This window comes from Asparagus officinalis, chromosome 2 (assembly GCF_001876935.1).
Source record: "Asparagus officinalis chromosome 2, Aspof.V1, whole genome shotgun sequence".
Classification (NCBI taxonomy): Eukaryota; Viridiplantae; Streptophyta; class Magnoliopsida; order Asparagales; family Asparagaceae; genus Asparagus; species Asparagus officinalis.
This window is the reverse complement of record NC_033795.1, coordinates 44,887,018-44,899,584: the sequence shown is the minus strand read 5'-3', so window position 1 is coordinate 44,899,584 and position 12,567 is coordinate 44,887,018. Positions and strand designations below refer to the sequence as shown.

The 12,567-nt window shown below is 38.9% G+C and overlaps 1 protein-coding gene across 1 annotated transcript in view; it reads left to right on the top strand.

The window, feature by feature from the left end:
* The window catches only part of LOC109830892 (probable 3-beta-hydroxysteroid-Delta(8),Delta(7)-isomerase), a 9,366-nt gene continuing 6,878 nt past the window's right edge, over positions 10,080-12,567 (top strand). The window contains 1 exon segment of the mRNA XM_020398249.1: positions 10,080-10,423. Coding sequence (XP_020253838.1) covers positions 10,285-10,423 — 139 coding nt within the window. The 5' untranslated portion in view covers positions 10,080-10,284.

Below are 12,567 nucleotides of genomic sequence, written 5' to 3'. Positions count from 1 at the left end.
TGTGTGAATCCGTTGACCAATTGCCGAAACTCACAATGTATGTTGGCAACCATCACCGGAAGTAAGGAGAGATCTTTCCCATAAGCAAGCTCGACAGCTAGAAGGAGAACCTCTATCGGTAAAGTATCAGAGAATTGGTGCAGCACAACATACTTCTTCAGCCAAATAGTGAGATATCCCGCCAGAAGAGTTATGGGCTAAATCCGCTTCTGTGCGTGCCACAAAAAAGTCTGGAACTTAGTCCCTATCAGAAACTTACCCTCAGTAGTAGGAGCAGTATATGATTGGGCACTGATCTTCTCTATCAGTTCGTTAATTGCTAAGGGAGTCAGAGGTTCTAATTCACAAACTGCTTCATCGGAGCCATCCTCCAGATGCTTGAATAAATAGTTAGCGAATTGCTTCAAGCTCAGCTATGAGAACTTCTTCTTTGTGATGATACCGATGCTCGCTAAAGCCGTCAGATAATGACACGTGAGATCTCATAACATGTCGTAACTGGCAGGGGAGGCCATCTTCATCTGATTCAATTGACGACCAGAGGGAAAATATTCTTGATAAGGGATGTCGCCCATCGACAGGCCCAAAATCTTTTGCATCTTATGTAGAGCCAGCCCCAACTCTCCATGCTTGGTTAGGAAGGTATTAGTGTCCAAGTTGTAAAGTTTTAGCAGCACAAGGGAATGATGTACACTGACTGGCAATCCATACATACTGGCACGAATGGATGTATACAATCCACTGGCATTCAGTTCCACACTCCATCGGCCAAGAACATAACTCGTCATACGTGCTCACCATCTGTTGTCTGAGGAATGGACCCAGCCAAAACACCTATGGCCCTTCATAAGCAGCTCTCTTCCCAACCTCACGAGGCAATTCCTCATTGTGTTAGAGATGATTGATAGCTCATTCGATGGTGTGGTATTTTGTCCCAGCACGCCGGGATGGAGTCCACGGACGTAATTTCTATCACTGGAGCTCAGAGTCTTTTGATGGGTAATGTACCCACAGTGAACTCACTCCTGCTCTTCCGTAAGATGCCAAGACATCTCCCGCTTCACGGCCTGTGTCTTTAAGCGTGCGAGTGAATAATGGCGAGGGATCAGGGGGAAGATATAATATTCTCTCACCATCTTCATTTAACCACTTCTCATCCACGAGAGTCAAAACGGCTGGATCTTCGACGGAATCACCGAACAGATAGTCGGGCTTCCTCAAAGCCTAAGTGGAGCTTGGGTCTTAAGTGAGCGGGGCATCGGTAATTAGTCATCGTAGCGTACAACGATCCCCCTCTCACACAAGTTGAGGAATTTCCTCAGGCCCATCCGGATTGAATTGAGGAACTACAGCTATGAGCGGTGCATCCTCAGCGGAGGCGTAAGCCTCACCACTATGACCACTTACCGCACGGGATGAGAATGCCTCTGAGGGGAATTCGACTGAAACAAACAATGCATATTTATTAAACACAATTTGAAGAATATTTCCAAGGCAAAACAAAGAGTCGAACTCATCTCATGAATCCACAAGATAGAGTCACTACCTTGTAATTGACGAGACGATTTCAACTGTTGCACACACACGTGGGACAATGTACATTGTCACGTAAATAACGTGATAATATACCACGTTCTACGGAGTGCGATACGGTGTGTAATCGCTAATTTTGCCTTGAGACGTGTTTTGACCAAGCAAAACACATCTTTTAAGTGTTGACCCCTGCAAAGGAGGATACTGGCTCTTCCCGAATGCCTCGTGAAGGAGAGCAAACGAGGATACATTATTCAGAATATCAATTTTGAATCGACAAAAGCAATAAATGATTACCCCCGAATGACGAAGCCACGGGAGCCTCTCTCTCAACTGGCTGAGAACATGATCGACTCCTCTGAGCTCAGGACCCCTTCAAAGACATAGTCAATCTACAAATCAAGTGTCGAGTCAAGAGAAGTTCAAATGTGAGATTAAAGGCCTCGATTCATACCTGAGTACAAAATTAAAAGCACAGTTCACACCCGCAAACAAAATTAAATGGTGACCTCGGTTTTCAACCCCAAATACAAGCAACGAGTTCACATATCCACAATCAAGCAAAGGGGTTCGACATCTACACAATATCAACGTTGATTCATGCTCAAATGCTCCAAATCGAGGCTTTAACAAAAAAATCCCCAAAACCAATTAACAAGGATTCGACGCCTATACAAGATCGAAGCCAAATTCAAACCCAAGTTTAGTCGTGCCCAAATTAGAGGATTAAAGTTGTAATCTTTTCCTCAAAACCAAGAACAAAGTCCCATATCACATCCTCAAACCAATTTCGACCATATCCAAGTTCCAGGATTAAAGCTCCAACAAATTCAAGAATTAAAGATTCGATATTTTCTCCTCAAAATCAAGAACTAAAATTTTAGTGAGAGGGGATGAACTTACTTGAGATTGGAGAAGAGGAGTTCGGTGAAAAGAATCCAAGGGAAGACCTCGAATTAAATTAAGAAGCTCGAATCTAAGTCAAAGAAGACTGAAACCCATGAGTTCAATCAACACTTGAAATTGAAAGCAAAAATTCAAATTGAAGCCATGGGATGAAACTTACCAAGAACTAAGAGGAAGATCAAGCTTGGGATATTCTAAACCAAGAGGATTGCTCGAATCCAAGAAGAGTACCCGAACTTAAGAGGGAAGAAATCAAAGCCCTAGTCTTCAAAATTCATCAAAGTTAGAGGATTAAAAGTGTCCAAAACTCAATCAAGAAGGGAATAAGCTTACCTGAGATCAAAGAGAGGATCTTGGGGAAGAAGAAGCTCGAAGAGGAAGAAGAACCCAAGTCAAAGAGCTCAAACCCAATAAATCACCAAACCCTAGATCTTGAGGGAGAAACTTGGCCAAAATTTGAGGATTTAGAGAAGAGATAAAAGGATTAGGGACTCTTGGAGGAGAAGTAAATCCTTTATGAAGAATTTGGAGGAGTTTGAGAATAAGGAAAAAAACCGTGTTTGAGAGACTTAAGAGAACTCCTAGTCGACCCCCCTTCTCTCTCTCGTGCGAGACACCTTTTGGTGTCTCACACACGAGACACGTACGGGTGTCTCGCACGTGTGTGAGACACCAACATGTGTTTAACACCCAAGGAGGGTTCGCGGGTGTTTTTGTAGTATATTTTTGCTCGTTTTTCACCCGATTTGACGTATTCGAGGTACATATTCACACTCCGATGAGTATACGAGTATAAACTATATCTTCTTGAACCTCTAACGGGTATATGAGGTTAAACTAATTCCCGAATCTTTGATAAGTATATGAGTATAAACTGTATCTCCTTGAACCTCTAATGGGTATATGAGGTTAAACTAATTTCCAAAACTCAGATGAGTATACGAGTAGAAACTGCATCTCCTTGAACCTCCAACGGGTATATGAGGTTAAACTAATTTCTGAAACTCTGATGAGTATACGAGTATAAACTGATTCTCCATGCTCCAACACCTTAAGAGATTAAACTATGTAGACTCTAGTTAATGCACGAGTATAAACTATGTTCGCATGTCACAAGGAAGGTCAACGCCAGTCAACGCGTCAACAAATTCACCAAAATAAGGCTCAGGATGAAATTCCAAGTCAAAATTACCTCCGGGAGTTCAATCGTGATTCAGATACAAGCTCCCGACGAAGGTGATACGGGTGTATCTTCTCTTCGGAACTTGATCCTCATGGGAGCTTGAGTATAGATGATTCTCATGGTAGCTTGTGAATAGAGGTGTAAAATAGCATAGTGGAACGTAGGTTGAAGCGTGGAACGAGACGGCGAATCGAAGAAGTGAAGCATCCAGTTTTCAGCCCGTGAGTCGACTCATAACAGTCATGAGTAGACTCATCAGGTTGAGTCGACTCATGCCTGTCATGAGTCGACTCATCGTTGGTTTTTGTGTTTTGTCTAGTTTCGGACGAGTCGACTCATCTCAGTCATGAGTCGACTCATTGAAGGTTTCCTGGTTCGTTTGGGTTTCTGTTTGCATGAATTCCTATTGGGGTTTGGTCTGATTATTTACCAGATTGCCATCCATGTTTGTACACCTATATAAAGGGTTGTTTAGGGTTTCCAAACATAATCTTAGATCAGAGAGAAATTCTAATTATTATATTAGGGTTTAGAGAGGATTGAGAGGTTGTTCTCGATTCTAGCAAGATTGTGAGGGAGAGATTTGTAATAATTGATTCTTCATAATCTAGAGAAGGTATTTTTCTTCACCACATACTAAATTGTTCTTGTGTTTCTGTCATCCTCTTCTCAACCCACCTTTGATAATTCTGCAATAAAAGGTGCTCGCACGACGACTCGTATCAAGTTGGTATCAGAGCGATCAGATCCTATGAAGGGGGTAACCTGTGTATGGTCCTTACTCGATTGTAATACAAGAAGCTAGGTGAGATCCTTATTTAATTGGAAGGGGTCCAGGTTTTAAGGAAGAAGAAGATGGCTGAAGGAGATAATTCAGCAAGGATTGATACATTGAAGAAGCAGATCAAGACGATAGGGTTGACTCTCACACAACTCGTCAGTCTTATCCATGGAGGTGACAAATAAGGTGAATCTTCTTCAAAGTCTAAAAAAAAATTGTGGAGTCCGATGGGGAGAGAGTGGATTCAGATCCCGACGAGGAGGAGGAGACCGTTAAGACTGTGTTACATCAAGGGGGTAAGAATTCTTACCAGAACCTGAAGATTAACTTTAAGGTGGAGATTCCTATTTATGATGGGAGTGTTGACGTCGAGAGGCTTGATGATTGGATCGAGCGTATGGAGATGTATTTCACCCTCTATGGATATTCATCCAAGGAGAAGATTGTGTTTACAACTTTGAAGCTTTCGGGGCACGCGTTGAGATGGTGAAAATCCTATTGCAAGCAGGAGAAGAAGGCAGTATCATGGAACAAGTTCAAGGAGCTACTAAGGAAGCAGTTCTATCCAGTAGGGTTCCTTGAGGAGCGTTGGTACAAGTGGTACGGCTTGCGTCAAAGTGTCAATCAAACCATTCAAGAATACGCCATGGAGTTCCAACAGCAGGCGATGGTCCTCAACATTGTGATAGAGGAATATTCTGTATTTATGAAGTATATGGCGGGATTGAACAATTACATCCGGAAGGAGATGAAGTTATTCACGGTGGAATCTATTGCAGAGGCGAGCATGAAGGCTATTGCCATCGAAGGCAAGCAAAAGAATAGCAACGAAGCAAATGGAGATGCAAAGCAAGTTGGAGGTGAGTCTAGTGGTTCTCAATCTAAGGAGGAGAAGAAAAAGGGTGATTCAGGGAAAGCAGGACTGATTTGTGGTCATTGCGAGAAGACAGGACACGTAGCTGATCGATGCTGGGAGAAGTATCCTCATCTGAAGCCAAGAGGATTGAAGAAGAAGGAGGAGAAAAAGGCATACGTGATATATAGCACAGGGTCCAAAGGAAGTTCCTAGGATGACAGAGCCCAACATCAGTCTCAACCTTATGATGGGGAAACAAGTCACGAAAGAGGACGAAGACCCTAGAGAGCAACTCTTTGTGCTTAAGTTGCAAGTGAAAACCAGTTTGGTTGATGCCATAGTTAATCTAGGCAGCAAGAAGAATTTGATATCCGAGACCTTGGTTCAGAAGCTGGGTCTGAAGATGGTCAAACATCTAAAGCTCTATCCATTAGGGTGGATTCAGAAGGAGGAGAGACTGAGTGTAGTTGATCAATGAACTATCAGATTTGCACTCCATGAGTCGTATATTGATGAGGTTGCGTGCGATGTAGTTCCATTGGATATTTGTCAGATTATATTGGGTAATCCGTACTTATGGGATAGATATGTGATCTACGAGAGGCGGGTTTAGAAGTATACATTCACCAAAGGCAGTGAAAAGTTCATATTTCGTTCGGCGTCTCTTCCGAGGGAGACAAGCTTAGGGACGGCGGCACGAGCGAAGAGGCTAGTGAATGCAAGCAAGAAGTTTGTCTCGCTGTGTATTAGACTTCCAAAAAAGCCATCGAAAGAGGATTGCATGTTGGAGTGGAAGACGACTATGACAAGGCAAGGAGCGAAGGAGTCGTTTTTAGTTGTACGTCGATATCAGGTTCCTAGCAAAGCCAGGTGGTACAGAAAGGATGGAGGAGCTCGCGAGTTTCCTCAGCTGAAGTTCTAACTTGAACGAGACTTCAAGTTCCTAAAGGGGGGACCCATGATACTGGTGTATAATTTTCTTCAGAACTCGATCCTCATGGGAGCTTGAGGATAGATGATTCTCATGGTAGCTTGAGAATAGAGGTGTAAAATAGCATAATGAAACATAGGTTAAAGTGTGGAACGAGACGGTGAATCGAAGAAGTAAAGCATCCAGTTTTCAGCCAGTGAGTCAACTCATAACAGTCATGAGTCGACTCATCATGTTGAGTCGACTCATGCCTGTCATGAGTCGACTCATCGCTGGTGTTTGTGTTTTATCTAGTTTCGGAGTTGAGTCGACTCATGCCTGTCATGAGTCGACTCATCGCTGGTGTTTGTGTTTTATCTAGTTTCGGATGAGTCGACTCATCTCAGTCATGAGTCGACTCATCGAAGATTTCCTGGTTCGTTTGGGTTTCTGTTTGCATGAATTCATGTTGGGGTTTGGTCTGATAATTTACCAGATTGCCATCCATGTTTGTACACCTATATAAATGGTTGTTTAGGGTTTCTAAACATGATCTTAGATCAGAGAGAAATTCTAATTATTGTATTAAGGTTTAGAGAGGATTGAGAGGTTGTTCTCTATTCTAGCGAGATTGTGAGGGAGAGATTTGTAATAATTGATTCTTCATAATCTAGAGAAGATATTTTCCTTCGCCACATACTGAATTATTCTTGTGTTTCTGTCATCCTCTTCTCAACCCACCTTTGATAATTCCACGATCAAAGGTGCTCGTAAGACGACTCGTATCAGAAGGTAACCAATTTAACATCGATCTAACGATGCAATCTAATTTAGGTATCAACGCACTAGTTTCAGTTCAAGATTTTGATAACAGTCAGACGATAAATGTAGCACCGGAAGAATTTTAGACTATTCGACAAAATACTGAATAGACTGAAAGCTGAAAAAGTCAAGAATTGAAGGTTGGATTTATCTTATCCAAAGTATTCTAGACTCCTTAATAATAAATATTGAGGAGGCTAAAAACTTTAGAGGGGCTATCTGTAGACGTCAAAAAATACATATAGGTTTTCGCACACAGCTCGAGATGAAGAGGACATGATTAACGTTATCATCTAAGTCAAAGAGGACCATTCAATGCCAAAAAGAAGTGACGGAATGCGCAAAACAATGAAGCGACGGAATGTACAAAACGACGAAACGACAAAATGAGACAATGAATGTGTCTTAAAATTTGCGAGACACCTTAATGTGTCTCCTAAATGGTGAGACACATCAATGTGTCTCGTCAAAATTGCGAGACACATTTATGTGTCTCACATTCATGGCAAGACACATAAATGTGTCTCGTATGCATGGTGAGACACATAAATTTGTCTCACCCAAACAGGACTCCCCGATGCGTTTTTTGATAAAATTTCTCAAGATTCGTGCATTCCACTGGCTTCCTAACTACTTTGGGAATATCCTCAAATACGGAAAAGTCGTTACCAGTTGAAGATACGTCCAAATCACGAATTCTTATCCACAAACACGACATTCGAAGACTATAAATACCCCCATTCGTGCATTTGTGAAGGGTACAGATGAATACTGATGAGATCTGGGATTTTAGATGAGTTGTCGACGCTTTGAGAGCAGAGCCACAAATTTTAGAGAGAGGGAGGTGAGATCTTGGCGAACTTTAGCATAAAACGGAAGATTTCGAGAGATCTACAGCCATTTCACCCTTCCCTTGAGATTAAACATCGATTTGATCTTGAAAAGAGTAGTAATCTCACCTTGCTAAGGTCATTTAATTCTGTTATTGTTTCTTTAACAAAACAAGAACACCTAGCCTTCTTCACGATCAACTTAGATCTGTGATTCGGTGGTCCACGGGCTAACGTGTCCCCATCACAGGCAAAGATCTCACGCAAGCAGCGACCGATAAACGATCTCTGAGTGTGTTTCTAGGAAGTCTTGTGTGTATTTCTTATGAGTAGAGAAGTCTTATAAAAAGGCTAAATCTCGTGAATCTATTGTAATCGATAAACAACTTGTAATTGATTCCACTAAGAAATTGATTTTCAACGCAAACATATATATGTATATAGACCATAGCTTACTTTACTTTCTCATATGAGTTAATATTTGGTGCTTAATAATTTAAATTATTACTTTTAAATTTAATATAAAGAGGAGCACTAATAAAATTATTTATTTACCTACATGATAATACAATCTCAATTTCTATTTTTTGCTTGAGATTTATTCCATAGTTACATGTATCAATTTAGTAACTAAAATAATAATTATTTATGCTTAAATTAGGATGATTATAGTTGGTCACTTACTATGGAATTTTCATGAAGATGTATACTCTATAGCTATCCGCACTGCCCATGTATATTTTATAAATTAGTTGTTAATTTGACATATTAAATTACTTTTCCTTTGTAGAAATTTCTTCTTTGACTTTTAGACTGTGTAATCACTATATCACCATTCTAGCGTAGAAATAACCTCACTCTAAATGGCTTCAAGCCAATATTTGAGTTGAACTGAAGTATATACTATTGCTACTATGTGTATATATTTTAAAAAAAATAATATCAACACTTTTTAAACAGAAGAGAATACTCTAACCTCTGATATTATAAAAACTAAATATAGCCCTTTGATATTATAAAAACTAAATATAGCTAATTGAGTGATTAGAAAAAGAGAACTCATACTAGAAAAGCGTGAATAATAAGATAAAGAGAAAAGGTAATGGCATTGCCAATAGTACTACAATTAGCAAATTATAATATAAAGTTAACCTATTTTGTGGAGCCCAACTACTTGCTATAAGCATCGAGGTTTTTTATATATATGCTTTATATTTTATTAAAAAGGGTCATATGATCTTATATAATAAAATTGATTTAATACTGAATAGGTAACATCGTTGTAATCATATCATTATTAGGGAAATTTCTTTATGAACTAATATGTTTTTTTTACGATATATAAGCTATGCACTCTAAATTCTTGTGTTTATAAAACCAAAAAGTTTGAATACGAGCCTCTAACATGTTGCTCTCACAATAGTAAAATCCACTTAGCAAATATGGATATTCCAGATGAGTTATATGTCCTATATACAATACAATTGCTCTAGGCAAGTGAGTTATAATAGCATTTTTCATTCACATTATTTGGGGTAAGATTTGATAAGGACCTTACATCAAAGAAAAGAAAATTTTCATATTTAGAGCACATAGCGAAATATATCATAATCTCCCTACTCTAATTTCGCAAAAAAATAATTCTTCATGCTTTTAGTTTTACTTCTATGATACAGAAAATGAGCTATAAATTTGAATGAGAATATTAGAAAATATAAATATGAGTGAAACCATAACTAAAAGTTAATGTGAATATAAGTCAAACCACAGCTAAAAGTTTAATGGACATATTACAAGTAAATGCATATGCAAAACTCCTTTGCGAATTGAACGATCACCCATCTTTTGAAGACTTCAAGATACTAATAAACAGAGATGTTGTACTAGATTAATGTGTTCATAACTCACAAATAGTAGATAACGTGGCCACATTCTAGGTTGAAGGAAACAATGCTAATATTTTATTTGAGAGAGAGATTATTGAGTTGATGATCAATCCCATAAAAATCTTTATTTTCTTTTCTTTTTACTCTATTTTTATCAATTTGAATAACCATGATATTCAATCACATGCATTGCACATGCTATCTCAACTAGTATAAGATATGAAATAAGGAGGTATATGCCGGTTATAAATCGGTAGCCCATCGCCAGCAGGTCCAAAATCCATCAAGCCCTGCTATTTGGTCAAAAAACGAGGCCTAGTTCTGTTCGCGCAGGCCCAAAGAATAGCTGTCACAGGCTCGAGTACCTCCCACTTCTCATTTTCAAACACGCCTCGTTCACCTCCTTCGTTATCACGTGCAGCGCGCTGTCATTTTTTTTATAAAAATTTTAAACACGCGCCCAATTAATAATTCCAACCACAAGTTGGGATCTATTCGCAGATAAATCAATTTTAATCCAGAAGGAGCAGCTGCAAGATTTCGGAGCTCAGATCCAAAGTTCGAGAAGGGAGAGAAAATGGCAGTTGATCACCCTTACATCCCGAGGGATCTCGAGCTTCCGGGATTCCTTCCGATATCTTTGACTCAATCCGATATTCTCGTCCCTTATATCGGCGCTTCTCTTCTCGGCGTCGCCGTCGTCTGGATCATCTCAGGTATCAGGTATCTTCATTGAAGTCAATTGTCGAGTTTTTTTGTTTTGTTAGAAGATGTCGCACACCAACTGTTTGATAAAATTCCTGAATGATGATTGGGTTTCTCGTTTATGAACCCCACCCCGTTCCAAAACTCATTCGCGTATCGAAAATGATCGTATTGAATTACTTTTAAACCCAGTCTCTGTTTAAGTTGCTACGATTGGCGTATCAACAGCTATATTTGACATCTAAGTTGCTATTTTTGTGGTAACATGTAGCCATGTTTTGGTTCAAGATGGTATGTTTTTAGTTTAAAAAATAATTCAATTCTGGGTTTAAGAATGATTTTGGAGATGGGTAGGTTTAAAGATATATCAGGGTTAGAACTTTGCATGTGTGACCTGGAGAATTGGAATTGAGCATAAAAATTGATGGTGGGGATTTATAGATTTCACAGGGCAGGTATGCGTATATTCACAAAGTCGTTTCTAGGAAATGCTGAACAAGATTCCAGATTAAACAAAGTTTAAGACGGTTGTCGATTTGTAAGTAAGGGTCCGTTTGGTTGGTTCCTAAAAGCCAAGAAAAGGAAATTGGTACATGGAAACTATTAAAATATTATTTTCATCTATTTCCATCTCTAAAAATCACCAACATCCAATAAAATATTTTTTTCATCCAACTCATCTCATCTTATCTTCTTTCTTACTTTTAAAAATAAACCAAACACAAGAAATTGGTCACATCATCCAACTCATCTCATCTCATCTTATCTTTAAAAATCATCCACATCATCCAATAATATGGTGACAACTCATCTCATCTCATTAACATTTCATTTCCATTCATTTCCTTAAAAAAACAAGGAAATTGATTTCCTTAATCATGCGTCATATCATCCAATAATATAATGACAACTCATCTCATCTCATCTCATCTATTTTCTTAGTTTTAAGAATGAACCAAACAAAAAAAAACCTGAACAAGGAAATAAGTTTCTTATAATTCATTTTCTTATTTTTTTAGCCAACCAAACAACCTCAAAATATTTTTTATAATTTCTTTTTTAAAAACCACTCACATCATCCAATAATACGGTGACAACCCATCTCATCTCATCTCCTTTTTACTTTTAAGAAGTGAATCAAACATAAGAAATCAACCTATTATAGGAAATATGTTTTCTTATCTTTAATTTTCATGCTTTTTTTGCCAACCGAACGGACCCTAACCCTCTTGGGAGTTGCAGCTCTCTTTTTGTCATGGCTGATGTAGGATTTTTGGAAAGATGAGTCACTATAGAATTAATAATTTAAAGTTTACTGCTGTCTTTGACGAGTTATCATATTTTGAAAATAGTACATAATCACAGTATCTATAACACTATCAAGTATATTTTTCTCAATATACGTTACTGAGCAATCATTGCGCCAACAATTACTCATTTTATTCTGCAACTCCATTTGTTCCATAACTCCATGTTCTTCCTCAACTCCCTCTTTACAAACTTCATTACAGAAAGACCACTTTCCCAAATTGTTGTAGCCACAGATAAAATCAATGTGATATCAAAAGAAAATATATCGTACGATAGATCTGTGTGTCTGAAGTATAGACATTGATCTAAAGTATTTATATGGACATGCAAACATCATAAATCATAGAAAGATAGGACATGACAATCCATTGCACACCATACGTATTTGGTATTGTTACTCAGATCCATATAAAAATTAATTTGTCATAATCTTACTATTATCATTATACATTATTCAATTAAACTCTTGTACTATTCTTAGCTCCATCTCCATCTACTTACATATGAACCAATGTTGTAAAAAGCGGGAAATAGCGACGCTTTTCACAGTCGCGGAGCTTCACTACGTCGCTTAGGGGGATCGCGGGTGTTTTGGCGGAGAAAACCGCCTTTTGCTCGAAATCGCCGGTTTTAGTAAAACATCGCGGGTTTAGCACTAAAAAGCGCTTCAAAGCGGTTTTTTAGCTGTAAACCCATATGATAAAACCCTCCCCGAACCCGACCCGAAACCCGACCCGAACCCATCACTTAAAAAGTAAAACCCATCTTCCTATTGTGCCCTAGCCACCAGTCGTGCCTTTCCCTTTCGTGTGCCTCTCTCTCGTACTCACTCTCCTGCCCCAAC